This window comes from Dunckerocampus dactyliophorus, chromosome 13, assembly GCF_027744805.1.
Source record: "Dunckerocampus dactyliophorus isolate RoL2022-P2 chromosome 13, RoL_Ddac_1.1, whole genome shotgun sequence".
In the NCBI taxonomy this organism is placed as follows: Eukaryota; Metazoa; Chordata; class Actinopteri; order Syngnathiformes; family Syngnathidae; genus Dunckerocampus; species Dunckerocampus dactyliophorus.
In genome coordinates this window covers 21905131-21930623 of record NC_072831.1, presented here as the reverse complement: position 1 = coordinate 21930623, position 25493 = coordinate 21905131, and the positions used below count along the sequence as shown (strand labels likewise).

The window sequence follows — 25493 nt, the reverse complement described above, 5'->3', positions numbered from 1 at the left end:
CTACGCATATACCGTATATATGTAGTACATATGTTGTATGTACGCGTGCTTCACCCACTACAAGATTCAAGTTGTTTCATTATTAAGCGTTCACATCAGAAATGTTTATTCGGGCTCATGGATAAATGGCCACAACATTAGGTACACATTCACAATCCAATGACAGCCGATTTCTGCCTTTACTTTTAAAATGAAGTTACACTTGTACCCGTAAGTCCCAAAACCATCCCCCAATGAGTAATAAAAAAGCAACATACATTGATTCTCTTCTCTCATCAAACCTTTCCGTCAACTTCAAACCTATAACAACACATTAAAAAAAAAAGTTTTGTGTTGTATTTTTCAAAATATATAGCCTAATTTCTGATTTTGATGCATTGTTTAGTTTTGTTAAAAGCAAGGGACATGTTCTACCCTTCGGTCCCAAAACGGTCAATCTCATAAAAGTCAAATAAAAATGTGATATAAAGATGTTTTTTTTTTCATTTGCAGTGCATAAAATCTTTGCATCGACTTAAGCCATAATGTAGATTATATATAAATTTCATGTCCTTTTTTTGCCATAAGAACGCCACAGTTTTTTCACTGACTTGAATATTTTACCAAAGTGAGGTGCAAAGTGAAATTTTCAGGCTGAGGTTGCTACAGCCATGACTCGGTCAATAATTGATAACTACGTTGATTTGATGCATCATTGCAGGGGTGTCCAAAGTGCGGCCCAGGGGCTATTTTAGGTCCGCAGCTACTTTTTTTTCCCCCCAAATCGGCCTTCAGCATATTCCTGAATTAAAATGAATCCATTATGAATGTGATATATCATTAGATATTACACTAAATTTCCTTGTCACGTACAACACAAAAGCTGTTCAGATAGCGTCGGAATATATTGACCTACACTGGAAGCAGCATTAATGCACAAAATGGATAAAAGTAGCCCATCATATCCTTTTTTTTGGTTGAAAAAGGTTGGACACCCCTGACTTATTGTTTTGGGAGTAAATGAGAGTTTATAAAAAATAACAGCTTTTACCCTCAAGTCCCCCGCCACTTGATTCACGAAGACACATTTAGCAGCATATTTATTTTTGCGTGTGTAGATGACTAAGGTGGCTAAATTATTATTATTAAATTATTTAATAACAGCCCTTAGTATGATGCAAAGGACAATAGTGTGGCTGGTGCAGGTGTACCTAATGAAGTGGACGGTTACATGCTCCATCACTCTGACTCACATCTCCGCTGGAAACTATTTCCTGTGCTGTGCAAAGAGATGTAGCTAGTAAAAACATGTACACATACAAAATAGACATAAATGTAGTGTGTGTACGAGTCTGACCGTTTTTTGACGTACTCCTTCTTGGTGGAGCTTGCAGCTCAGCGCAGAAACTTCACACAGGTCCGGACTTGTGTGGATTAATCAGACGAGCCTGGGTTCGTGTGGACCAGTATTAAAAAACACGCGAGTTGACAACAAAATACTGAAAATGCACGAATCATTTTTTCCACACTCATAACACTGTCATTATCAGAGACATATACATGAGCAAAATGTTTCAAAGGAGGGGAGGTTTTGTTTGTGAATGAATGAATTAATCACTTTCTGTTTTGGAGTTATTGGCCACACCTTGTCAACGTCAATTGCGAGGCTTGTGAAGCATTAATTCTCTTGATCAGAAACAGGTAAGGGCTTAATTTTCCAAATTGCCCACCGGAGCTGCTGAGGCTGTCCTGTGGGTCCCGCCTCCTTACTCGCGTTGCCACTGGTAACGACTAGGAAGAGAGGTGGGCGTGTGCCGAGGAGAGCCAATAGGAGCGTTAGCCGGCTTTGAGTGATACATTCCGTCTAGCCAATCAGCGCACTAGTTCCGCCTTCCAGTAGCTGCCAACCTGCCGCCTATATAAACCACACTGCTGCGCTGTTAATCCAGTCTGAACGTTCACCGCTTGACCGAATTGGACTTAAAGTAACCAACTGGCTCACTCCCAAGACTCGAAATTGAAACTTAAGAAGAAAATGAAAGCAATAAGCCCCGTACGGTCCTTCCGGAAAAACAACGCCGCCTTGACGGAGCACTCGCTGGGGCTGTCGCGGAGCAAGACCCCGGTGGACGACCCGCTGAGCCTGCTGTACAACATGAACGATTGCTACTCCAAGCTGAAGGAGCTGGTGCCCAGCATCCCCCAGAACAAGAACGTCAGCAAGATGGAAATCCTGCAGCACGTCATCGACTACATCCTGGACCTGCAGATCGCGCTCGACACAAACGTCGCACTGGGCACGAGCCTGCATCACCCGGCGCGACCGGGCCAAGGGGCTCCGGCAGCATCCAGGACCCCGCTGACCACCCTCAACACAGACATCAGCATCCTCTCGCTACAGGTACACATCCTTTTAAAGTATCTCATTTCCCCCTTTTTGTGACACGAGATGGCGTCCAAATGACATTTGTTTGTTTTCAGTCTCCTGAGTTGCCGTCGGAGCTGACGACAGATGACAGCCGGACTCTGCATCGCTAAAGGCGGTAAGTAGTCTGGTGCTCTTGTCTGCTCATGCACGCCGGCCAAGAAGGCTCTTTATTTGATTTTATATTACATTTCCAGTCTGCAACCCAATGGAACATTTGTGCCAGTGACATCCCAATATGCTTGTGCAACCTAGATCCAAATACTGCCATATGCTTACAGTAAAAACATGCAGTTGGTAGATATTTATGTGCATGCAATGGAAGCAGTTCCTCCCTGTAGGCAGTTGTCAGGCTTGCATTATAGCCTCTTGTGTCTATAATGAAGGGCATGTGCAAGGAGGGAAAATAATGGCTGTTTTGGACGATGTCTGCACATAATTGGTACAAGAAGTGGGTAGGCGCCAGCTGAGCGGCAATTACGATGATTCTTCCCCAGATTGGAAGCTAAACTTGTGCAAAAACACGTGTGTGTGTGTGTGTGTACATCTGGAGTGCAGGGTTTGCATAGTATTGGGAGTGTTTGGTTAAATGTTAAAAAACTGTGTGGCTTCCTCCCTGGCGCCAGTCTGTCCGGATCTCTGCCCTGTTTGCCTTTTTCTAAACACGCCTCTCTCTCTCTCTCTCTCTCTCTCTCTCTCCCTCTCTCTCAATCTTTTGCAGGTGTTTGGTCAAGACTTAAAAAAAAAAAAATCACACAGGACCTGGGGAGCATGCAGGGCTTCCCCCCCACTCCTTTTTAAATATAAAAAAAAAGAAACGGAAAAAAACCACACCCCATCCTCTGTCCTCCTCCAGGCCTGCTGGATTATTTTTCCTCCCATCATGATGAGAGACTTTGTGCTTATTATGGGACAATCTTTATGATGTGATGTGCTTTCTGTTTTTTGGACAATTCTTTATTATTTAACTTAAGATTTATTATTTGTGGGTCCTTTCTGGAAATGGAAGGCGTGTTATATTCCCAATAGTGGGAGGGAAAAATGAGATTATTGTCATGAGGATTATTATTATTGCTATCTTCCCCTTGCTCCTTTCCCCTTATTCTCACCCTCCCTGTTGAAGTCTTCGCTTTTTTTGCGGAGGTGGGATCTTGGTTATTTACTGTATAAAAGGAAAAAAGTTTAGTCTCGTCTTGTCAGAATTGTTGGCACATGGACTGGACGTTGTTTAAAGAAGTAAAAAAAAAAAAAAAAGAAAAAATGACCTTGTGAACTCTTCTCGGGAGTTTATCTTGTATAGTTGCAGGCATCTCTGCAAAACGTGTATTGTTGTACTTAATTATGCTGAAACTTTTTATAAAAGTAATGTAAATTGAACATTTTTTTTATACAAAATAAATGTCAAAAGCAACCATATTATGATTCCTTTTGTGTGTGTGGGGTGGTAAAAAGATGCCATTTGTCACTTGAGAATTCCTCCACCTATTATTCCGGATCAAACCACCGCTATGTGACCCAGAATGGTGCAAAAACACGGTGCGTCACTTCACACAGGCAAACAGCACCTCAGGGTGCACAGTTGCATAAAACGCTTATGTAGGGCGCTCTCTACTGCACTTTTACTTCCTTGGGTGCCATGTAAAGTAAATAGGATTAGATGGTTTAAGCGTGACAGGCCGAGACATTAAAGCAAAAAAAGGGGCTAGGGGCTGTGTTATTGCATGAGGAATATATATAGTTTTTAAAAAGTAGACATTTATGGAAATGTAGCTTTTGTATGGCAAATGAGACAAGTAGATTGTGTTTTTTAAAAAAGGAGCACCACTTGAGGGCTGGCTGGCATGGCAAAGTGACTTTTTGCGACTGGGGGGCATGTCAGGGAATTTATCAGCATTATTTCTACAGCACAAGCTATAGAAATCAAAATCAACCGCTTTAAAATGTCAAAACTGAGCATTATTGTTGTTCAAGCCCATTTGCATATGTGATAAAACAATATATCATTAAAAATCTGCTTAAGTCTTCAAGTACCTTATGTGTCCTCAAAAGACCCTTGCCGGTACCCCACTTTAGGAGGGGAGGTCATCAAGAAGGGTTGACAGTCAGCATCTGGCTGAAGCACCGTTTGTATGGAAAGTGCGCCATCTATCGGACGACCGTGGCTACAACTATCATTGTAACCGCAAGAGTGATCTGATTCTCCTGCAAGAAGAAAACATCAGTACAAGAGCGTTGACATCAAAAAAGGTGTATTGATTTAAATAACACTCGATGAAAGAAGATCAGTTTAGAACATTGGGAGTGCATGCAAATATCTTCACAGAACGGTCCACTGACAAACATTTACATCCATTTCACACAGTTACATGTTCTTTTCGAGCTAACAATGTATTTTTTGTAACATTCCATCTCTAGATAACAAGCACCACAATGAAGCACATCATCACTTAACAGCAACTGAATCATGATCAGCTAACACGTTCTACTTTTCCTCTATCGCACTTGACAACATTGATAGTGAAACTATGTGGCCTCAAAGGACGCTCTCCCTCTCATCTCCAGTACTGATGGAACGCAGGTTCTGGTTGTGGTGGACGGTGGCGGTGGTGACGGTGGTGCGGCTGCCTGGTGAGATAATGACAGCTGGCGAGACGCTAGAGGGGGAGGTGGCAGACTGCTGCTGGTGGCTGCTGTTGTTGGCGTTGGAGTTGGCGTCGCTGCTGTTGTTGTTGAGCGTGGTGTTGCTGTCGCTGCGGTTGAGGTTGCTCACCCCGCCAGAGGGCCAACCTTCGTCCGGGCTGCTCGCCATCAGGCTAGCCTCGGACGCCGCCTCAGAGCAGATGGACATGCGGGCTACCGTGGCGTCCTGCAGGCCGCTCAGGCTGCTGGGGAGGAGGGCTCTCTTCTTCACTGGGACCTCCAGCTCCAGCTCCATCACCCCAGGCCTCATCGTAGCCCTCGCTAAGCCGGGCTCTCCTCCTGCCTGCTCTGGGGAGCTGTCACCGCACTGATCCAGGAGTGCTTTGGTGAGGAAGTGGGAGGAATTTGCTTTTGCTTTTTTTTGGAGGAGAGGGGTGGTGTTGTCGGCCTCCTCCAGGCTTGAGTCTTCATCGCTGGACAGCTTGCGGAAGCGCGACCCAGCCAGGTTGGTCCTGGAACTCGTGCTGTGGTCCAGTTTCTCATCCTCTTCGGTGATGGGATCCAGGAGCTGGGCATCCGCCCCCGAGGGAGTGTCTGTGGCCTCGCTTGCCTTGGGGACTCTCTTGGTGAAGGACTTGCGGCTGTCTTGGTCCGCTCCTTCCTTGGCCTGGCCAGTGGGGAAAGGATTCAGTGAGGAGAACGTGAAAACATACACAAGCAGAGTGATTGGATGGGAGGTCTCTGAAGAGGGAATTCATTTTAACGTTCTGGGCCAACAGAAACAAAGTTAGTAACTAAAAAAGTAGCAATGGTCGGCCCTTTCCCACTATACAACATGATAAGTTCCTGTGCTATTTAGCGTGAGAAGGCAGCAGTACCTGGGTATTATAATGCTTTCTTTTCTCAATACAGTGAGATAATAATTACATTTACTTGTAAATATGCTAAACGTCCTATTAAGTGTATAAAAAATCTGAATGTATGTATTTAGCAAGAAATTAAACTCAAATAATCAGATTCTGTGAGATTAAATTATACATAATAAAAATACAAACAAATGTAAATATATTATAAAATACTTGACAGTAAATTATATACTATTAGAAAGTCAATTGGATTAAAAATTACTTAACTATCGCACAGTCATGGTATTATTTAAAAGATTTTTGTCATTTTGTCAAGTTTCATAGAAATCAGGTATGCGTTATTTTTTGTTTAATCCAGCTAGCTAAGAACACTGTAAACTTAACTTCCTTGGTGTTATGGAAAACTATCTATGTGAAGCGGTGACCAGATGTTCAACAGTGTCCACCCACCCCTTTGTCCTCTGAGCTGGCAGCCTGCAGAAAATGTCCGGGGTGGGGCTGCACAGGCCTCTCCTTCTCCCCGCTGCACATCTCCAGCTGTGACATCTGAGCGATGTACTCCCGGTAGGCGTCGTGGTACTCGGCCTGCTGCTTGGCGGTCAGCTTGCCGATGTCGTTGGAGGATTCTTGGGAGATGAGGCTGGACATGCTTGTGGTGCGGAGAGTCGTCACCTGGCGAGAGGAAGAAAATGACTCCTTCAGACAGTCGCCTTGCATGTTGGAATTCATGTTTCCCTCAATGAACCACACAAGCTTTGTCCAAGCATTGTCCTGAGAACATGTACTATAAAAAATGAATTAAAAATGGCTGCTGAAATGTGAGGGGTATACTCTTGTGACATACTGTTGTAAAATATGTTGTATTTAACAGATAGAATAGTGATTTAAGTGTATCACAACAAAAATGTTTGACATTTTTGCCACAGCGTGCATATTTTTTTTTAGTCTGCAGTTGCATACAGGAACACCATCGACTTCCTCTGCTGTGCTCCTTTCTTGCTTTAAACCACATAAATGAGGTGTATGAGGCCACCATGAAAAGGACATGTGGTTTTGCAACAGTTTTAAAGTGTTTGACCTGATAGGAAATGTTCCATTTAAATGTGCTTACACCAGATTACCTCTCTTTACAGTGCGGGGGAGTAAAATGCACATGCTGCATATGATCTTATCTTGTCATGGCGGTGTGCGCTATGAAAGGACTGACCGGAGGCCACTGTGAGCTGCCGTTGTGTCTTGGAGGTTCCTCCAGGCCTGCTCCGCTAAGCTCCTCGAAGCTTAAGTTGAGGCTGAAGGCCCCTGATTCTCGCTGGGCTCCCGCAGAGCGCCTGCTGGGCTCCCCATGGTAGATGCTGTTGCCGTGCTCGCTCGGAGCTTGCGATTCATCCTGCAGCAGAGCCTGGCTTTCAGTTTGTCGTTGTTCCATCACCTGTAGAGGAAGACTTCATTTTAACTAAACACATACTCAAAAGTTAGGTCATCCAAGCAAGTTATGTTACACACCAACAACAGCAAACAACATGTGCTGGCTACGACGAGCTCTTCCTATGAGGAGCTGTCCACTCATCCCTGACAATGACCTCCCTTCATCCAGATATCAGTCAGCCATCTTGGACCAGATGGCTGAGCTCGCTGCGTCCTGGCAACACAACACTGGTTTAGTGAATGAAGCAGTAAAGACGCCGTACTTTCCAGCTGCTCTGATGTGTGAGCTCGGCATCAGATGTCATGACTGGTTTATTAGGAGGCTGCTACACATGTTAGTGATTGCAGGCTTCTCGTAATGCGGATTATCAAATTTCCATTCCAATATCTTAGCTTAGCACAGGACGTTGTATTACAAAACGCTTACATCTTTTGGGGGGAAATACCTAGGGGTATCAGGCCTCATCTCTCAAGGCAAAATCTCCTCTGAACAATTTCTACATCCACTTGCCCTGTGTTCTTATTTCCCACAGCAGACAATGAAAATACGTAAAAATGGCTTGTTGCAGGTTCAAGCTGCCATCATACAATCTAAATGAACTGTACCGGTATGTTAATATTGTAGCTGTCATATAGTGTAAAAAGTTAAAACACATTTTCCTGTAGGATACAATGGAAATACAAATAATCTTTTCCAGGGTCAATCTGTTACCATCATAAAAAGCTTACCTATTACCTATACAGACAATGTTTTAAGTAATATTCCTCACTGTCATACAAATGGGAAAAGAAGTAAACCAATATTTTTGACATGCATCAATTGTGTGCCACTCACTTTATTATGACCAGGTTTGCTCTTTTTATTGGTGACTTACTGTTAATTTAACACACAACTGCTACGTTGCTACAAAGTTACAATATGTTCCATGTCCAATTCTATGGTTATCGTCATGCTACTCCTCTGTGCCATCACTGGTACCCTTTAGTAGTGTGATGCAGTCACAAAAAAAACAAAAATCAAAACACACACAAATCTTACATTATATATAACATTCATACATATTATGTACATTTGTGCAGGCTAAGTGATATGTATACTTACATTAGGTACACCTGTACATTCTAATGTGAGCCAGTACTACAAAAAAAAAAAAAAAAAAAACAGTCACGATGTTCATTACTGTAACTGTTGTTTGCAATGAGAGTCTGGGCAGGTGTACCTAATGTTGTGTCCAGTGCATGTACAGATGCTTGTAGCTCACCATTCCCCTGAAGAGCTGCCAGTCCCCAAAGTTCATCTCCATCTCTTTCTTCAGCTCGTCCAGGTTGCACTGAGCCAAAACACGTCCGTTTATATTGGCCTGCAATGTTTGAGGACAACATAATGAGTGGATTAAGTAACATTTAAAAACACACAAGAACCGCGAAACACAACAAATGCAGCAAAGGCTCCGTGTGGAAAGTTAACGTGACTGACAGGCGCACCTTCTTGATGGTGGAGGTGTACTGAGGCAGCATGTTGACGTTGATTCCATCTATGTGTTTGAGGCACTCGCACACCGCGTCCGTGCTCATAGAGCTGAGCAGGACGGCAGGAGAGGCCTACAAACACATGCAATCGCAATGAGAATCACCGCGTCTTTGGGAGCCCTCGTTACAAGGGCACGTTAGAGCATTTTGTTCAAGTGAGAGATCCCTGTAGAGGAGACACGGCGGCTGGTGGTCACAACTCCACACACACAGTCACACAAATTAAGGGTAAGCGCAAACAAAGCTGCCAACCCATCCAAACAGTTGCACCACTTCGTTCTTTTTTTAGTGTGCATATATATAAATATGCTGTATAAGCACATAAATTGTGTGCACCGTACTTAAGGGACAGAGACTGTGAGTCTGAGTGGTGGTCGTCGAACAGCTACAAGACTTGGACCACCACTCTCTTTCCATTCCTTTCCTTTCTACCGACTCTCGCTTCCATCACTCTGCAATCTGTTTACTGCACTAATACACAGTGGCCAACCAGGCTTTGCTTCTTGGTACTAGACTCGAAAAGTGTGGAGCTTAATCAGATGAGAGTGGTCTTAGACAAGAGGAAAAAGAAAAACAAGCTTGTGTAATAAATTATTGTCTGTCAGGTGCCAATGCTTGGCCACAGTGGGCAAAAAAAAACTGCCATTCGTGTAAAAACATTTGTGCAACTGCGGCATGACTACACACAACTGAGGTGATAGTGTTTCAAGTGAGAGGCCTAGTATCTGATTCTACAGCATGCTGTGATATTGATAAGACGGTGTTAAGTATTAGTTGGAGGTGTGGTTGGAGGTAGAATAGGGTTGCAGCGATATGCTGGTTTCACAGCCTGCATGAACACTGATGGGTATCGGGCAGACAGAACAGAAAGCTTGTTTTCAAATTTTGCACAAAAAAGTACAGTATTTACACAAGTCATGAAGAAAATAATCCAGAAAATTGGGGGAATAAACTGGAATATATGCAGATAAAAAAGTTCAGATAAATAAATTGTACATTTTCAAAATGTCACAATTGCCCATTAGGAAAATGTAAAAAAAATAAATAAATAAAAATAAAAAAAAAAATAAAAAATTTTAGCAGTATAGAATTTGCTACTGTTGATGTATTTTTCAATTTAATCTATTGTATTAAAGCTTAAAGGAACACTGCACCTTTTTTTTAAAGTTTGCCCATCACCCACAATCCTTATGTGAAACATAACCGCACGGCTTTCTCTTTTCTGTGCATTCTAAAGAGAGAAAAACTGCTAAAGAAAACAGCCTGCATGTGGGAGCTAACAATGCCTGTTAACAGGACATACCTAATTCAATTATAAAACCCTAAAAAAAAACTGAAAAGAAAATGCCAACATTCTCATATATTACTGTTATTAATGTTATATTTGCATACATGTCGGCGTATGACATACAAGTTCACGTTATTGGTTATAAAACAAAAAAATTACTAAATTACTGAATTTCTTGTTAGTTCACATTAATTATCTTTTAATTCCCACTGGTATTGTACAGCTGTATATTTGCAAAATTCCTGAACAAAAAACGATTTTTCCCACCCGTTCGTAGCCTTTTTTGTAAGTGAGCAATAGTTATGTAAAAACAGTTCTGTGTTCAGCGTTCAAGCCAGAAACCCTCCCCATACTGCTGCAACCCTACTGCAGAGACTGTAGAAGCAATGAGACCATAGATGTACCTGCTTTGATTTGAAAGGCAGTGACTTTAAATGCTTGATAAGGAGACAAAAAGAGCAGACGGACAAGCGGTCAGACAAAAAAAAATATATTAAAAAAAAAAAAAAAAAATCACACATAATGATGCGAGGCCAGGGGTGCACCTGTGGAAAAAAGGCAGACAAAAAAGGCAGAAAAGCACAACATCAAGGGGCAGTAACCAGGGAGAAGGCAGCTCCGTTTCATTCATGTCAGACTGGAAGAAGCGAGGCTATTGGAAGTAGAATCACAACGCAAGGAGATTTTGTTTTCACAGCGACTGGACTCACAATGTTTGCAGACAAACCAGCTAGATTAGAAGTTGAAGAGAAGCAGAGGTTTCAATTTAGCCACAACAGTGAACTTGGGTTCCGAAAAAAACAAATCAAATATCAGCGGGTGTGTCTAAGTGTGTGTGAACCGTCCCGGCGTGTGTGTGTGATAAGACTGTAATTACAGCTGGGCTGAGCTCAGGGCAGGGCAAGAAGAAGGATGGGGAAGAGGAAATGGAGCTCTGTAGAAGCGGAAGCGTCTTGGTAAGGAGATAAGCTCTAACAGCGCTGGGTTCTTTGTTAGTGTGTGTGTGTGTGTGTGTGTGTGTGTGTGTGTGCGTGCGTGCGTGTTGCCAGCAGCCCCAACAGTTGCTCTGATGATAATCCCCGCAGACAGAGGAATCCACATTCACACTTCTATAAGCTTGGCAATTATACTGGGCTCGGCCTGCTTACATATCCAAAGAATTACACATAAATGAGCCTGCGCGCATACACTACACACACACACACACACACACACACCCACACACACACACACACATCAACATTCACAGATTTGCAAGAAGGGATAAGATGGGCTGATGTACATGGAAAAACGGGAGTGAGATGAAACTGAGGACATTTATACGGTAGAGAAGATGGGACAAAAGAGCAAGAGGATGATGGAGGTGGAATGGAAAAGATAGACGCAGTCTTCTTTCTATATTCAAATCTTTAATACAGCTCCTTTAAATGCTTGCTGGCTGCAGCCTGATAAGTGGCTTTGTGGAGCAGGCGAGAAGTGTTATCATTAATTTGTTCCAACAGAAGCTGCTTGCTCTTTGAATGTGTGGAACTCAGAGCGTCTCTCCATGCATCCCTGTGACACGTGCGCATCCATTTTAACAGATTGTAGTAAAGGTCACAGTCTGGACTGTGGGAATGTGTGGTCAAATAACTCACATGCACAAAAAGAGCATGTTTCAAAGTCACTTACAAGGCATTCAATGTTCACCATGCTTGAGGTTTGCCAATCCATCAGCGAGCAAATTATTAGTAAAATGCTACTTTGTATGCTTTGTCGTTTATTTGGTTACCATGGAGGGTTCAGAGGGACAAGAGGGGAGGCCTTCTCTGGCATCCTCTTCTATAACATCCTGACATGGGCACAGAATAGAAACAAGGGGTTGTGTGCAGAGTCTAAGGGACTTTTCACCACTTATCTATGGAATAACCTTCTAGCTCTGTCTTTTGGGTTTACCTGAGAAAATGGGGGGAAAGTGATTCTGATACACTAAGGAAAGGATGATACAGAGACAGAGACAGGATGGAGGACAACATAATATACAGAGACAGGATGGAGGAAGGAGCAGGTGGAAGACACAAAAAAACAAAGAGACTAGGTTGACCTAATGATATTGTCCCTTTTTTCCGTACATGAAAGCTACTCGGTTTGTGACAACAGGTTTGCTGCAAGAGTCATTTTTATTGCTCCACTTGGGTTCCTCTTGTGCTTCATTAAGGTGACAAAAATGCTCAGAAGTAAATAGAAAGTAAAAAAAAAAAAAAAGAAAGAAAAGCTGAGCTAAGATGGTGCTGTGCAGCTGAACATCAACAAAATAGAATACCATCTTTCAGCCCGTCCGGGTCTTTTAACTACAATACGTTTATCATGGCTAATTGGTTTAGAGCAAAGATAGAGCATAGAAAACCTGTTTACGACCTTCTACATATGGTTTTTAACATTATTGGAGCCCTCTAGACATGCACTAACAACCCTATAGTAATCTTTCCACTCGTATTACCCAATGTAGTAGACATACTGTAAATAAGCCATTTAAGACATAAATAAGACGCATGTTCGGGTGTGTTGCTATGTGTGCCCTAGGGGAGCAGAGTGAGTGGCGGACAGGAAGTGACATTGGGTGTTCGGAGTTGAGTTTCAACTTGCCGTGGGTTACGGCCTCAACAGTAGCCCGTGTTTTCATGAGGGATTTTTATTAGGTATTATTGTGCCTGTTGTGAAATAATAATAATGCAATAAAAGCCTCGGGCGATCATGTCTGGTGATTTGTGTGTCTCACCAAACATTACCGAGACCTAATGACTAGTGTAGAATACGACACAACATCTTTGAATGTGTCTTTTGAACACCTTATATTTGTATTTTAGTTCATTTAGCTTTATGCTTGAAAATGCTTAATTTAAGCAAAAAATGTGAAATATTACCTTAAATAGCATGGATGTTTTGACTAATATTATTTCCCCGCTGTGGGATAAATAAAGTACATACATACATAATAATAGGTCCTATTCAACCAAAAAACAGCATGATTTATTAATTAATATATTTTTGAAAAACCATGATAAGAGTGAAGCCGCATCATTGAAACTGCATAGTGCCAAGGGACGACTGTATTTTCACCAATCAATCAATGACAATACTTATCACATCCATTTTCTTAAGACATAGTGGTATCTGAATGGCATTTTCTACTTACAAGTCCACCGGTGTTGTCCTTTGGCTGACCAGGATGCTTAATGGAAGGACGCAAGGATGAGGGGACATGATGGGAGTAATGCCTTGGCAGGTGATACACATGATGGGGGAAATAAGGCTAAGGAGGCAGGAGGGAGAGGAGGTAAACATAAAATGAAATCATATGAGAAGGGAGCTAAGGCACTAGGGATGGGCATCGTGATGGATTCATTGTGTGGGATTGATGGTTGATGGATTGCACTAAACTACTTGGCTTCTTGAGTCAGTCGAAACTAGTTTACTGTCTGAAGAAGATGTCAGTCAATGAAATTTTGTCAAATGCCCATCCCTAGCAAACACAAATAAAAAAATAAATAAATGCAAAACTCGGTCATTCTCATTCAAAGAACATGTCCTGTTTTGGGTACTAATAATGCAAACTTGTCATGTGGCCTACAAAGTTGACTGAAGGATCACTATACTACGAGGGAGATATGAAGCTAAAACCAGACATGTGCTGGCTTCAGGGAGCTTTAAGTTAGATCTGATTGACAGCGTTCCTCCTTCCTGCCTTACCCGATTGTAGAACGGGTGCTGAGGACCAGTCATCCCACTGAAGTAGGCACTATGAGGCTGAGGAGGCAAGGATCCAGTGAAGGAGCCTGCCGGCGAGCAGATGGGGGCGTGCTGGCCGTATCCCGCCTGCGGACGGGGCACTGCCTCTTGCAAGGGCATGGTGGGATACGTAACCCCTCCCACATGCATCTGCTCTCTGGCTGCACGGACATCTAAGAAGAGGAGAGAATCACGGGGGTAGCGAGGAAGAGAGAGGGAATTGTTTGAGTGTTAGGCTGATGATCATATCTCTGGCGATGACTATAAAGGCCCCTCAGATGGTACCCGCGCATCAATAATTCAGTTTTATTTCATCGTCTGTGTTGAGTTAAGCAGTAAATGAATAGAGAAAAATAATTCTGGGAAAAGAGTGAATAAGAGGACTTTGCAAGCAGTGGATGAACTGTGGCAGATGTCAGAAAAGAACTTCAACAGTGAATTCACACTTTCAATCTTACAATTCAGTTTGCTTCCAAAGCAGCAGGCTTTTTGACATTGTTTTTTTTTTGTTTTGGTTTGGGTTTTTTTGAGTGATATGCCAGCCATGAGAAGATGATTTTGCCTCCAGACAAATACAGTGGTCTGAAAAAGTGTTTGCCCCCTTCCTAATTTTTTATTCTTTTGCATGTTTGTCACACTTAAATGTTTCAGATCATCAAACAAAATTAAATATTAGTCAACGTTTTTTCAATGAATCTTTTTATTATTAAGGGAGAAAAAAAATGAAAACCTAAATGGCTCTTTGTGAAAAAGTGATCGCCCCCCGGACAAAGTACGTAATTAATATCTACCAGTCTGGATAAGGTTATAAAGCCTAAAGCTTTGGGACTCCAGTGAACCACAGGGAGAGCCATTATCCACAAATGGCGAAAACATGGAAGAGTGGTGAACCTTCCCAGGAGTGGCCAGCCAACCAAAATTACCCTAAGAGTGCAGCAATGACTCATCCAAGAGGTCACAAAAGACCCCACATCAATTTTGCCAAAAAAAATCTCGATGATCCTCAAGACATTTGGGAAAATATTCTGTGGTCTGACGAGACAAAAGTTGAACTTTTTGGAACGTGTGTGTCCCATTACATCTGACGTAAAAGTAACGCTGCATTTCAGAAAAAGAACATCATACCAACAGTAAAATATGGTGGTGGTAGTGTGATGGTCTGAGGCTGTTTTGCTGCTTCAGGACCTGGAAGACTTGCTGTGATAAATGGAACCATGAATTCTGCTGTCTACCCAAAAATCCTGAAGGAGAATGTCCGCCCATCTGTTCGTAACCTCAAGCTGAAACAAACTTGTGTTCTGCAGCAGGACAATGATCCAAAACACACAAGCAAGTCCAATTCTGAATGGTTGAATAAAAACAAAATGAAGATTTTGGAGTGGCCTAGTCAAAGTCCTGACCTGAACCCTATTGAGATGCTGAGGCATGATGAGTGGGCCAAAATTCCTCCACAGCGCTGTTAGACGCTCATTGCAAGTTATCGCAAACGCTTGATTGCAGTTGCTGCTACTAAGGGTGGCCCAACCAGTTATTAGGTTTAGGGGGCAATCACCTTTTCACACAGAGCCATGTAGGTTTGGATTTTTTCTCCCTTAATAATAAACAGTCTCATTTAAAAACTGCATTTTGTGTTCAGTTGTTTTGTCATTGACTAATATGTAAATTTGTTTGATGATCTCAAACATTTAAGTGTGACAAACATGCAAAAAAATAACACTTTTTCACACCTCTGTATATACTCTTCAAAATTGAAAGAGAATATTTTTTAACTTCTAAGCAAATTACAACTTGGTCTGACCAACACATGTATACAGTACATGTGAAAAGGTTGATACTGTATATCCATCCATCTTCTATGCCGCTTATCCTGGATGATATATATCTTTTAAGAAATTTTTTTATGGCAAACACATTTTCACCCCACTGTATATACACCCATGTAAACAAACTAAGGACCATGGGAGCTCATGGGCACACACAACAGAACTGTGCCACCATTGTTCTCCCAAATCAATCTGAGCAGTGCTGAGTAAGAGATTCGGTGGAACCTCCCGAAGTGAAGTTAAACAAGGCCGGCGACAGGAACAGAGTGGCTCTGTGTGGCTGGCAAGAAAAGTAGAACCCAGAAACAGAAGGCACCAGAATGTCTCCTGGTTATACAAGTGGCAGCTGAATGACACACTGAGTGAGACCCAAAGCAGCCTGTGAACACAATGGGGGCCTTATGATGTGAGTCAGGCTCATGGGCGTGTATCACTGACGGCACAGCCCACTGGCTGGACACAGGACACTGGGCACCAAGTGCCGGCTGGCCACAGATGGAGAGTAGGGAAGGAGATGACCTTCCATATAGAGGTGAAAACACCAACATTTAAGCGAATAAATGGACTATTTTTAGGAGTTTCTTCAGGTTGGTCCACTGCGTGACTCAGCATTCCCTCAACAGACATGGTGTGTGTGCGTGTGTGTGTGTTTTCCTGCGGTCTCCTCACATCATGATGCAGCAACTTCACACTAGGCGTCACTGACACTCTCAAATGAGTTGAACGGACACTGACGCACGGCATGAAAAGTACGGCGCCGCTCTGGCTCATATCTTTATACAGTTGCAATTGTATTACATGGAAGTACAACACTTTGTAACGGTTGAGGGAAAATATTGTGTTGATTCCTTTACAAGCAGACACATACACACATGAACATTTTGTAACATGGATGATCATTTTACGTACATCAAATATTTGGAGAGGGTGGAGCTTTGATTAATTATGTGTAATTCAATTAAAACCTTTGTAAATGGACCTCCTCCGAGGCCAAACAATGCTAATTAGGATCAGCACCAAATTTGGCACCTGTTAATAGTCAACTACCACATGTTTGAAATTTACACCGAAGCTCAAATTTTACTTTAGCGCCTATATCTGGGTTCAGTTTTTTTGTTGTTGTTGTGATCTCACCTTGAAATCTCTGATCTTATTGATTGATCTAGATGCATTGTTGATCGTACAGTACAGGAAAAATAGTATTACAGTGATACCTTGGTTTTCGTACGCTCCGGTTTTCGACAAAAAGTATTGCCAAAATGGGTTTAAGACGTTAAATGTCTGCTTAAAAATGACGCCGTTACTGTCATGCTAATCTTAACCTTGAACATAGTAAAAGTTCTCTCAAAAGTTTTGGTGAATTTGACTTAACCAAATTGTAATTAGCAACACGAATCCTTTACTGAAAAGAGCCGGGTATGTTTAACTACTGTATTTAGGGCTTACATTGAACTCTTAGTGCTGAGGGATTGCTGTACATACTGTACTAATAAATGTGTTTATACCTGCTATTATCTCTCGGAGTTTGGGGTCCAGGTTGACAGTACAGGGCAGGAACATCTCCACATCTCTGGCAGTGAGGACGGGAGTTCTGGAGGAGAGGAAAACCTCAAAGCTGCGGATGTCTCCATCGATCTCCAGCAGCGGCTCCACGTCTTTAGTGGTGGGAATGTTCTTGGACAGCCTTCAGGGCAGAAAGGGAAACAAAGAAGAGGCATTACTGATCATGTTTCATTACGTTCAATTAAAACTGCAGACATTTATGGATTATACTATTCAGACACAAGTATTAGGACACCTAACCATTGCACAGTTCCAAAGAGTAAAAGTTATTAATCTTTCCACAAAGTTGAAAACTTAGATTTGTTGAAGACATCTTGGTAAGATAAATAATTAGCATTCAAGATCAACTAAGGGGTCTAGGAAAACAGACCACTGGTAATTACTTATGAGGTACAGTATGCCTCATGTATTTCTGTATGGTTGAATGTGAAATTCTGACTCATGGGAAAAAAAAAATAAAGTCTGGTGAAAAAAGAAAAGGAAATAAAAAAGCAGCACTGTAAAGATGGGAGAGATTTGCAACGGTCATCATCATCCTCCTCATGATCATCAGAGGGGCAAGATAACCAGATTTAGAGAAGACAAGATAGCAAAAGGAGGGGATGTTTCAGGACAGATAGAGTGAGGGACGTTATCTTCACCGAGCAGAGGAGGAAACCTGAGAAGATGACAATCAGCGCAATTTAGCAAGCAGCAGACGGAAGCGACGGTTAACATGATGTTTGTTATCACAGGCCGTACATAAACACTACGTTCTGAGAGGCTTGCATTACTGTGTCAGTTTATTTCTTGTTTATGCCGAAGCACAACACTGTTTTTTATTAAGAGTTTCAGATGAAAAGAGTTCATGCGACACTTTTATAAAGTTTTAAAAGCACATTTACAAGTAGCAACAACAGTTTTATGAGGTGGGAAAAACATTTTAAAAGCAAATTGCGAATCTGTACAGCATGTTGCAACTGCAACAACAGTAGTACAAATGAGTTCATTCTTCCAATCAGACATGAAAATGTGAAGTTCAGCGCGACTTCTGACAGCGCTGTTCATAAGCACAACGTGCCACTCTTAACAGATCTACATGGAGACTCCAGCAGGGAACAGGCCTTTGCCTAATCTCTGCCTCCATCGCTCATTTGATCTCAGTGCATACATTTCTATCCTTACACCCTTCACGCGGGTACATTACAGACATTACATTACAGTCGTCCCTCGTTTATCGCGATTAATTGATTTCAGACCCGACCGCGATAAGTGACTTTGAGTATGATTCAATATTAATAAATGGAATATTTTCGTAGTTAGAGCTTAGAAAACCTGCTTATGACTTTCTAAATGCATTTTTTACCATTATTAGAGTCCTGCAGACATTAAATAACACCCCTATAGTCACCTTTACACTCCTATTATTCTTTCATTACACTTCATTCTAATGAAGTTTAAGCATAGCATGCTAGCTATGCTAACTAGCGCCTCCAATTTATTTATTCTAAATTTACGAAAGGGCTTCAAATGGACTGGGTAAGAAGGACAAAGTCAGAAGCCAAAAACTTACCACTTCCACAAGGAATGGGAGACCTTTTTTTCCCCACTCTATCATGCCTGACGTGCCATGGCTGACTCATTGCAATGTGACGGTAATGTAATGTAATCTGATCAATATTTTTTGACATTACCAACGCCAGAGTACTACATACAGTACAGGCCAAAAGTTTGGACACACACACACAACACAACTGATGGTCCCAAGCCCATTAACAAGGCAAGAAATTCCACTCAGTAACCCTGACAAGGTACACCTGTGAAGTGAAAACCATTTCAGGTGACTACCTCATGAAGCTCATTGAGAGAACACAAAGGGTTTGCAGCGCTATCAAAAAAAATATAAAACATAAAATATAAGTCTAAAATGTAAGCCATATTTAGAGTTATTTCACACTTTTTTTAAGTACATAATTCCACATGTGTTCATTCATAGTTTTTAGAATCTACAATGTAATTATTCATGAAAATACAGAAAACGCATTGAATGAGAAGGTGTGTCCAAACTTTTGGCCTGTACTGTATAACTTGTCTTTCAATATTTTTGGACAAATAATGGGCCATAGTCAGCCACAAAACAGCGACAATTCATTACAGTATGTACAGTACACTTTGCTGGAGAAGAGTTGTAATCACTAACACTGTCTTTCACCGTGAAATGAGTGTGGTTTAATACAGAGTCGAGAACATTTTTGTTGTCCAAACTATCCAACTATTCCTGGCTCCAAAACATTGTTTACACTTGGGTTTACAGTAAATGTACAGTACACTTTGCTGGAGAAGAGTTGTAATCACTAACGCTGTCTTTCACCATTATCGTGAAATGAGTGTGGTTTAATATGGAGTCGAGAACATTTTTGTTGTCCAAACTATGCAATGTGAGACCCATTTCCTGGCTCCAAAACATTGTTATCATGTAAGGATTAAAACATTAAAATGGCCCATAAAACCTAACCTCCTTCTCATACATCACCCATTCTGCATGCTAGTTACGCTTAGCTGTGGACACATCCTAAAATGCTTTGGGTTTTTCCCAGAGCCTGATCTGGTTTTGCAAGTGAACACAGGCTGGCCTATGTATGACTTTATTCAATGATCACGACCATTGCTGTAGCACTCTGGCAAAGTCAGGGGGAGGTCAGTATCTGGCGAGGGCTCAACACAACACACTGTTAGTGAATAGTCCAACTCTCAGCTACCATAATCTAGTTAACACACGGATGAAAATGACTCCATCAGACTGGAGGAATTCCAAAGCAGTGAATGCCTCATAGTCGAATAACGGGTGGACGGCACATACAAGTAAAGTCATTTCCACTTCCTACTTTTCATTGCTCCAACAATCCAGCAGGAAGGTAGGGGTCCACCTGCCTGTTCAAGGGCATTCTGACAGGACAGATGGTTGGTGATGGACTCATCTGCTGTTGCAGGGCACAAACCTGTGACCTTGTGGTTGCAGGACGTCTCTAACCAAATGTGCAAGTCTGGCAAGACATGCAAGTGGAGGAGGATGTCCAAGTTAGGTAAGGAACACTCTTAGAGGAGGACAGGGAGAATGTATGTGTTGTCATCATGAATGTTCCTAGTTTTAAAACAATCAAAACTTAGTTAGCCCTTGCTTTCTTAATTATTCAAACTAAAACACTAATACAGAAACAGAGATCATAACATGTGTTGTGAACACTTGAGGACACACAGCTGGGCTCTAAAGGTCCAGAGCCTTCTCAGTGTTTCTCCCATTAAAAACCGAGAGCTAAGCAGTACCTCGGTGAACGTAGTACACTCCTGATCAACATTTTAGGACCAGCTGAAAAATTGCAAGGATTTACAGTATATTATGCATTGTTGGATCTTAAGTAGAGCTTTGAAATGCAAAAAGAAGAAATGGGAGTGAGACAAAAAAATTGAGGAAACAATTTATTGCAAACAACCCTTACACTAAATCCATTAAACTCAATCAATCATCAGCTGATGAAAGGTTTGAAACCATAGCTGTAAAAAAAACAAAACAGAGCCACCCATCGAGAATACAAATAAAATGTTCAAAAAGGACTCAGTAATGAGTAGCGATGCTATTCTTGTTGATCACCTCAAACATTGGTGTGGGCATACCGGTGTTTCCAGGAGGCTAGTGGGAATGTTGCTCCAGGCTGTAAAGATGGCTTCACGGAGGGCATCCACTCTCTGGAACCAATGTCCATTTTTTGTTTAGATCAGAATTCAGATCAGGGGAACACACAGGATGGTCCAAAAGAGTGACATGATTCCTCCGGAATTTGTCAGGCAAACTGTAGCATTGTCCTGTTGAAAAACCCAGTCATTACCACGCAGATGAGGGCCTTCAGTCATGAGGGATGCCCCCTGCAACATCTCCACATAGCTAGATGCCGTTTGACGCCACTGCACAACCTAAAGCTCCACTGTTCCATTGAAGGAAAAAACAGCCCACATCATGATGGCGCCTCCTCCAGTGTGTCGTGTGGAAAACATCTCGGGTGGGATCTTCTTGTAATGCCAGTAATGTTGGAAGTCATCAGGACCGTCAAGGTTACATTTTTTCTCATTGCAGTTTTGTGGCGTTGAAGAAGATGAGGCCTTTGAAGACGTTTGTTTTTAAAAAGCTTCTCTCGCAGATGCCATCTAATGGTTATTGGACTGCACTCGGCACCAGGAACAACCTTCATTTGGGCCAAGGACTGTGCCGTATCTTGACAGACAACCAAATCGGATCCTCCGAGCAGGGCGGGTGACATTTTCTTTGGGTCTACCACTTGACTTTTTTGTTCCATAACCCTCAGGATCTTTTAAGAAGTTTAAAATGACTGTCTTACGGCGTCCAACCACAACAGCAACGGCGCGCTGCGAGAGGCCTTGCTTATGCAGCTCAACAACACGGCCGCGCTTAAAGAAAGAAAGCTCTTTTGCCTTTGCCATCAAGAGATCGTAACATGTGAATACCTGACAGAAAAATACATTGAATGCACATTTTTAAAGTCTGTGGTCTTAAACCTTTGATCAGCTGATGAACATCCTATTTCACAGCTAACTAATGGTTGCAATAAATTGATGACAACTTTTTTGTCTCACTCGCTTTTTTCCTATTTGCATTTGGAAGCTCTACTTAGAATCTCCTTAAGATCCAACACTGCAATATGGAAATTCTTGCCATTTTTCAACTAGTCTTAAAATTTTGATCAGGAGTGTATATGAAATTTGCTTACCCGGCATCTAACAGGAATAGCTTATGAATATTACCGTCACACACAGATGTTTCTATCAAAAGCTACAGCGCAATATCCGCTGCAAGGATGGCGAAATTGAACTGTCACTATGATAATATAAGCCCATATTTGGTTACTGATTCCCATGAACTGTACTCACCCATGTACAGACTGTTAAAGTTCTGTTTCCCCACATCTCCAGTGGGCTTACTGATGTTTATTAGTGGTACTGCAGACACAGACCAACAGGAGCCAGCAACTCTCTCTCTCTCTCTCTCTCGCTCGCTCTTTTTGTGGTGCGGCCACAGACAATCAGGCCGTTCATTAGCGAGATATTAGCTACAACTGTTCATATTTTTTATCCTTGAAAACAGAGGCACACAATTACATTTCAGCCAAAGATAAGAAACATGCTCATGAGGATTCCAAATCAAGGGCATCCGTCAGCAGGTTAAACCCTGACAGATGGAAAGGAAAGAGGAGAAAAAGGAAGAGTCAGAGGTCTTTTTGTGATAGTCCCAGCTGACCGACTAGTGAAACACACATTGCTATAGACAGGCGTGAGGCATGTTTGATCAGGGAAAAGATCCAAAAGCCAAAAGGAGAGGAAGTGCAGGAATGGCATGACAATGAAATGACAATTCGGCTCAGCCACATCAAATCTTTTGCAGACAACTAATGATGACTTGTTAGCCTTGGCATGAAGAAAATGACACAAGTCACTTCAGGGAGTAATTCTTTCAGCCAACAGACAAAGGAACAAAGGCATTTTAATCAGCAATCAATTTGCCAAACGACAAGAGGGATGCGTCAGTTGTGAGTGCCAAGGAAGTGGCGTTTGATACTTTTAAGCAGACTGGTGAAAAGTGAGATAGAGGCCACGAGGCATCCCAGTAGCCATGCCGGTACAATGGGCCCATTGACAAGACCTAGCTTATAAACACAGCAGTACAGGCTCTTAGGCCCTACTGCTCACTGTGTGGCGCGGCCACTGGCAGCTTTCAGGGCTTATCCAAATGCTAATAGGTCCAAAAGCCGACTGGAGTATAGCCTTTGTTCTCCTCTCAGCCTCCCACACGCTGCCGGGAATACAGCAGAAACCATCTCTCTATGCCTTCCATCCTCTCTGGAAGCTGGAAGCATGAATGTGCCACTTGACTTTGCTTTACAGCTGCCCTCTGTGTTTAGAGACAACAACGTGCGCACACAAAGAGGTGGTCCCGCAGCCAAACATTTCCATAAAGGGGCCCAAAGTTAGAGAGGGATGCCTGCGGAACAGACAAAGCCTTATGCACATTGTGCTTGAGCAATGCAAGAGCGTCAATGTCAGAGGCGACCGACGCAACAGTGTGTGGGTGAAGAAGTTAACCAGGCCCGAGGTCCATGCATTCCACTGGCTGGCAGAGTCACAGCCCCTGGTAGTGTGTCTGCCAAGTGTGTGGATGAACCAAGACAGGGCCACTCTGGGAAAACAGTGGACATACGGACAAAATAAGCTGTTGCTTTGATGCTCTAAGAAGGTTAATGTTACATCTAAAGCAGCACGGCTTCTACCACCCTAAAGTCAGAGCGGGCAAAACATAAATATGTTTTCACTTGAGATGACGCCGTGTTATTTGTCTCCACAAAAATCCTGGCAAATTTTGTTCATTTGAATCAAATGCTTCAAGTAATGTGGACACATTGCTCTCTTCATTCTGGTCATGACTGTGCCAACTCTCGACTTGTGGTGATGTCTGCTTTCCATATACATTTGTGGCAGTGTTTAGCTCTCTTATACTAAGCTGGACCCGTGCATCCATACGCAAACCACAGAGGCAACCACGCTAATGGGAAACACAACAGGCTGATAACGAGAGAGCGCCTTCTGAGCGAGCAGCCTCTCGTGAGCAGGACTCAGGATGCCGTGGTTCGTTGAAATGTTGATTAAACTCATGTGTAGCCCTGAAATGGAGCCTCCTGGTTCCAGTACTTCTTAAGAACCTTAACTGAACCCTCCGTTTAAGAAACAGCAAAAAACAGTCAACCTCAGCTTAGTGATTTATGCACAATTGGAGGGCACTAATTGCACCGCAGAGTTCATAAGGGTGCATGTGGTTGTTTGATAGATATAACAGACTAATAGTCCGGTGAGCTAAGAGGGGCAGCCCACTAAAGTGAAGACAAATGTGCTCCTCTATGGAAAAACAATACATACAAGATAAGTCTGTTTATGCACCAAAAAATCCCGACAGTGAAGCATTATTGTGAAAAATTAAGCTCACGCTGAAACGGTAATCCTTGGGTCAATGAGGAGGCCGCGCATCAGAGATAAGGATGGGAGAATGTCAATGAGCAAACAAGTATTGGACACACAACAAGCCGGGAAAGCGGAAAATGTTGTGCAGCCAAATGCGAAGCCAAATACTTAACTTTTAACAAAGGTATCGCCACTTGAGTCGGCTGGTGGAATTTCATCACGACTGTTAAAGGGCATATATTGCCTGAGTACACAAATCTGATAGATCAGTGCAATGACATGAGCAATTCAAAAGCTCCTTTCAAAGCAACAGTGGAGAAAAAGAGGGCACGTGACTGATCCTCCTCAATAGAGCCAGGGAAGGATAAATCCCCATTTTGTCCTTTTTGGATGGTGTCCATGGATGCCTGAGAAGCCAGGATTCTGATATGGTAAATGGTAAATGGTCTTTCACTTGTATAGCGCTTTTCCATCTCCACTCAAAGGGCTTTGACACTGCTAGCACATTTACCTACTGATGACGCAGCATCAGGAGCAAGTGGTGGTTCAGTATCTTGCCCAAAGACACTTCGACACGTTCACTGGAGGACGGAGGATCGAACCCGCATCCTTCAGGTTGGGAGACAACTACTCTACCACCTGAGCCTGAGCCGCCCCCCTGATATTAGTTATGCTGCCTTTTCACCATACAGCACCAGCTCGGCTACAAACCACGGCACGTTGAACACATCAGTCTGAACAAAGTACAACAATGGAGTAGGTCAGGATCTCGTGTTTACTTCTAAGTGAATAGCTGTTGGCAGTGAAGTGAAGGGCCAATTTCTATTCAAGAGTAGACTGAGGGCCTCAAGAAAACAGACTGCTGCAGCAAAGTGGAGACAGTGGAGTATAAGAAACACTACAGCCAAAAAAAGTACCTGGTGGTACATGGTTTGGCCAACGGAAAATAGGGCATTTTTGGTGCCAAATGTGGACAAAAGGATTGAGACAGATGGCTAAGACACCTATAGAAAGTGAAAATGGATGAGCTCCTGTTGGAGCCTGTCAGAATTCATCCAGAAAATACTTTGTGAGGTTAGAGACCTTGCTCAATATCTTGGGGTTGGGGTCAGTGCCACTGAAATGATTCTATAGCAAACTCATTAAATCAAGCTCCCGAAGCATACAATTGACATTTCTAGTAAGAT

The 25493-nt window shown here is 42.5% G+C and overlaps 2 protein-coding genes across 9 annotated transcripts in view; one reads left to right on the top strand and one right to left on the bottom strand.

Moving 5' to 3' along the window:
- Positions 1 to 1912: 1912 nt before the first annotated feature.
- Positions 1913 to 3820, top strand: id2a (inhibitor of DNA binding 2a). Its single transcript, XM_054795928.1, has 3 exons — positions 1913 to 2380; positions 2461 to 2522; positions 3126 to 3820. Exons 1-2 carry the CDS (start codon positions 2015 to 2017, stop codon positions 2515 to 2517), a joined length of 423 nt encoding a protein of 140 aa, XP_054651903.1. The 5' UTR covers positions 1913 to 2014; the 3' UTR covers positions 2518 to 2522; positions 3126 to 3820.
- An 805-nt stretch (positions 3821 to 4625) lies between these two features.
- kidins220a (kinase D-interacting substrate 220a) overlaps positions 4626 to 25493 on the bottom strand; it is a 54433-nt gene continuing 33565 nt past the window's right edge. For 5 of the 8 annotated variants that reach the window (XM_054795918.1, XM_054795921.1, XM_054795920.1 and 2 more), the window contains 9 exons: positions 17250 to 17428; positions 13883 to 14094; positions 13329 to 13445; positions 10558 to 10590; positions 8821 to 8937; positions 8598 to 8696; positions 7118 to 7339; positions 6361 to 6582; positions 4626 to 5711 (listed from right to left, as the gene is read on the bottom strand). In XM_054795918.1, coding sequence (XP_054651893.1) covers positions 4938 to 5711; positions 6361 to 6582; positions 7118 to 7339; positions 8598 to 8696; positions 8821 to 8937; positions 10558 to 10590; positions 13329 to 13445; positions 13883 to 14094; positions 17250 to 17428 — 1975 coding nt within the window. In that variant the 3' untranslated portion in view covers positions 4626 to 4937. The remainder of the gene's footprint in view (positions 5712 to 6360; positions 6583 to 7117; positions 7340 to 8597; positions 8697 to 8820; positions 8938 to 10557; positions 10591 to 13328; positions 13446 to 13882; positions 14095 to 17249; positions 17429 to 25493) is intronic. The other 3 variants (XM_054795923.1, XM_054795925.1, XM_054795926.1) reach the window with 3 other exon arrangements.